This window comes from Hemibagrus wyckioides, linkage group LG12, assembly GCF_019097595.1.
Source record: "Hemibagrus wyckioides isolate EC202008001 linkage group LG12, SWU_Hwy_1.0, whole genome shotgun sequence".
Taxonomy (NCBI): domain Eukaryota; kingdom Metazoa; phylum Chordata; class Actinopteri; order Siluriformes; family Bagridae; genus Hemibagrus; species Hemibagrus wyckioides.
Genome location: NC_080721.1, coordinates 16,163,550 through 16,166,049, shown reverse-complemented (window position 1 = coordinate 16,166,049; position 2,500 = coordinate 16,163,550). Strand labels below are relative to the sequence as shown.

Sequence of the window (2,500 nt, the reverse complement as noted above, 5' to 3'; positions counted from 1 at the left end):
TCAGTACTGAATGTTCATCACAGTGGTCATAGTTTCTACATAATACATCCTTCATGCTGTATTTGTTCTGTGTCTGTAATCTAATTTAGACTGTAATTAGTAAAGAGTGAAAGTGTGCACTGTTTTTCAGAGAAAAGTGATGGAAAGAGGAGTGAAGAGACCGGCGGTGATGGACGTGAACTCAGACTCGTGCTCATCGGTCGGACAGGCTCGGGAAAGAGCGCTACAGGAAACACCATCCTTGGACGAGGTCATTTCCTGTCTGGGCTGAGCGCGAGCTCGGTGACGCAGGTGTGTGAGCAGGGAGGTGCCGAGCTGCCTGACGATGAGGCGGAGACACACAGGAAGGTGCTGGTGGTGGACATGCCAGGATTCGGAGACACTCGAGCGGATCCCGGTGTGGTTCACACAGAGATGGCCAAGTGTGTGGCACTGAGCGCTCCCGGTCCTCACGCCTTCCTCCTGGTCATTCAGCTGGGACGCTACACAGACGACGAGGATCGAGCCGCTCGGGAGACACTGCGCCTGTTCGGGGAGTCTGCTCTGCGGCGCCACACGGTGGTGGTATTTACCCGCGGGGACGATCTGGAAGAATGCGGTGGTGATTTAGAGCTGTTTCTGCGTCAGAACGTGCCAGAAGCTTTGAGATCTTTACTGGAAATTTGTGGAAGAAGATACCATGTCCTGAACAACAAGAACCTGAAGAATAGGGAGCAGGTGAAGGAGCTGCTCAGAAAAGTGGAGAAAATGGTGGAGGAGAACGGGGGGCAGTACTACACCAGCGCAATGTTCCAGGAGGCGGAGCTTGCTATCCGTGAGGAAGAAGAGAGGCTGATGTTGAGCCAGGGGGCAGCAGACACAGAGGGGGCCTTGGTGTTGTCCAAGAGGAGGAGGACGGATTGTGAGGAGAGAGCAGAGGAGATGTGGGTGAAGGAGAGATCAGTAGAGAAGTGGTGGTTGCTGAAGGAAGGATGGCAGAAATGGAGAGATAGAGAGAGGGGAAGAGGAAGGAGTGGGTTAAAGTCTCTCCGCACTAAAGCGGCACTCTCTCCGAAGGTTCTACAGAGGGTAAAGGTGTTAGTGGCAGCTGGAGCTACAGGATTTGCAGTGGGGGCAGTTTGCGGTGCTGTTGCCCCTTTAGCTTTGGCAGCAGGAGCCTCTGTCGTGAGTAGTTCGGTGGCTATCACGGCAGGTGTGGCAGGAAAAACAGCTGTAGCTGTAGGGGCAGCAATGGGAGGTGTGGTGGGTGGAGCCAATGGGGTATTAGTTGGAGCAGAGGCAGCAGCACCTGGGGAGGCAGCGTTAGACACTCTGGAGCAGGTAGGTCTGGTGGGGGTCACAGTGGTAGCTGGGGCTGCAGTGGTGGGTGGAGCATTGGGTGTGGGTGCAGGACTTGTGGGAGCAGGGATGGAGGGTGGTGCCGCGATAGCCGGAGCCGAAACGGTTGGGATAGCTAATGCCGCAGCCGCACCACAGGCACTAGGGGGTGCTGTAGTGGAAGGTGCAGCAACGGGCAACGGTCTGACCGCTGCAGCGGGAACCAGCGGGTGCCTTTTAACCGCAGTGACAGAGCTCGGGAGAGTCGCGGCTGGAGTTGTGCTGGCTGGAGGACTGGTAGTGAAAGTGGTGAAGGAGAAAACTCGCTCGGCAACTGGATGCACAGACAGGAAGTCATATGAGATCAGCTGGAATAAATGAGTGATGCACTGTAATGATTCTGTAGCTGTGCTAGGCTAAGCTTTCTGTAGTCTCATCACCAGTGGCTCTCTGCTCTTATACACTTTTTTACAGTTTGGCTAGACAGGATGCACCGTTAGCATAGCGACGAGCACAAGCTAGTAAATATTCACAGGCTGAATGTTGCCTATGTGTCACAGTCCTGCCTGATGAACTTTATTAAAGTAACTTCTCCAAGGAAGACAGACATGATGATCCCTCAGAAGAAACTTTATTTAGCAGCTGATCTTAACCTTCAGAAGCCTTGAGATGAATCTGTGAGAATGAACTCTCTCTCCAGAAGTGCTGGAAGTGAACATGTGCTGCTCATGAGACCAGTGTCCATCACTCCATAGCTATTCCAGCATTTCAGCACATCATCAGCACTGTTTCTGTAATTCTGGTGAAGATTATACACATCAAGACTCAGACATATTTAACAATTACAGTTTGTTTCTCATTATTTGATCCATGAAATTGTATGAAATCTGATTTGAAATGTGACTTTGTTTAAATGACCTGCTCTTACTCATGTGCCTTTCAATAAAGCAGCAGAATGAAGCCTAGAGATGGGTGTTATTATTCTACTGGAGTTACACCATCACCATCTGTCACCACTGTGTTACCATGCTACCTCACATAGTAAATTACTGCTGACCAACACTTAGTGCTGTCCTTAGGTCCACATACCAGCATGGAATACAGAGTCCAGTCTGACAGGTCACTCTGATGAGACTGGCTGTTAGAGCTGGATATTACCCAAAGCTTTTGCCACACATTTGGA

General features: G+C 51.0%; 1 protein-coding gene across 1 annotated transcript in view; it reads left to right on the top strand.

Annotated features, from left to right (window-relative positions):
* The window catches only part of LOC131362591 (uncharacterized), a 4,092-nt gene extending 1,810 nt beyond the window's left edge, over window positions 1-2,282 (top strand). The window contains exon 2 of the mRNA XM_058404717.1: window positions 131-2,282. Within this exon, the coding sequence (XP_058260700.1) occupies window positions 131-1,698 (1,568 nt within the window). The 3' untranslated portion in view covers window positions 1,699-2,282. The remainder of the gene's footprint in view (window positions 1-130) is intronic.
* The last annotated feature ends 218 nt before the right edge of the window (window positions 2,283-2,500 follow it).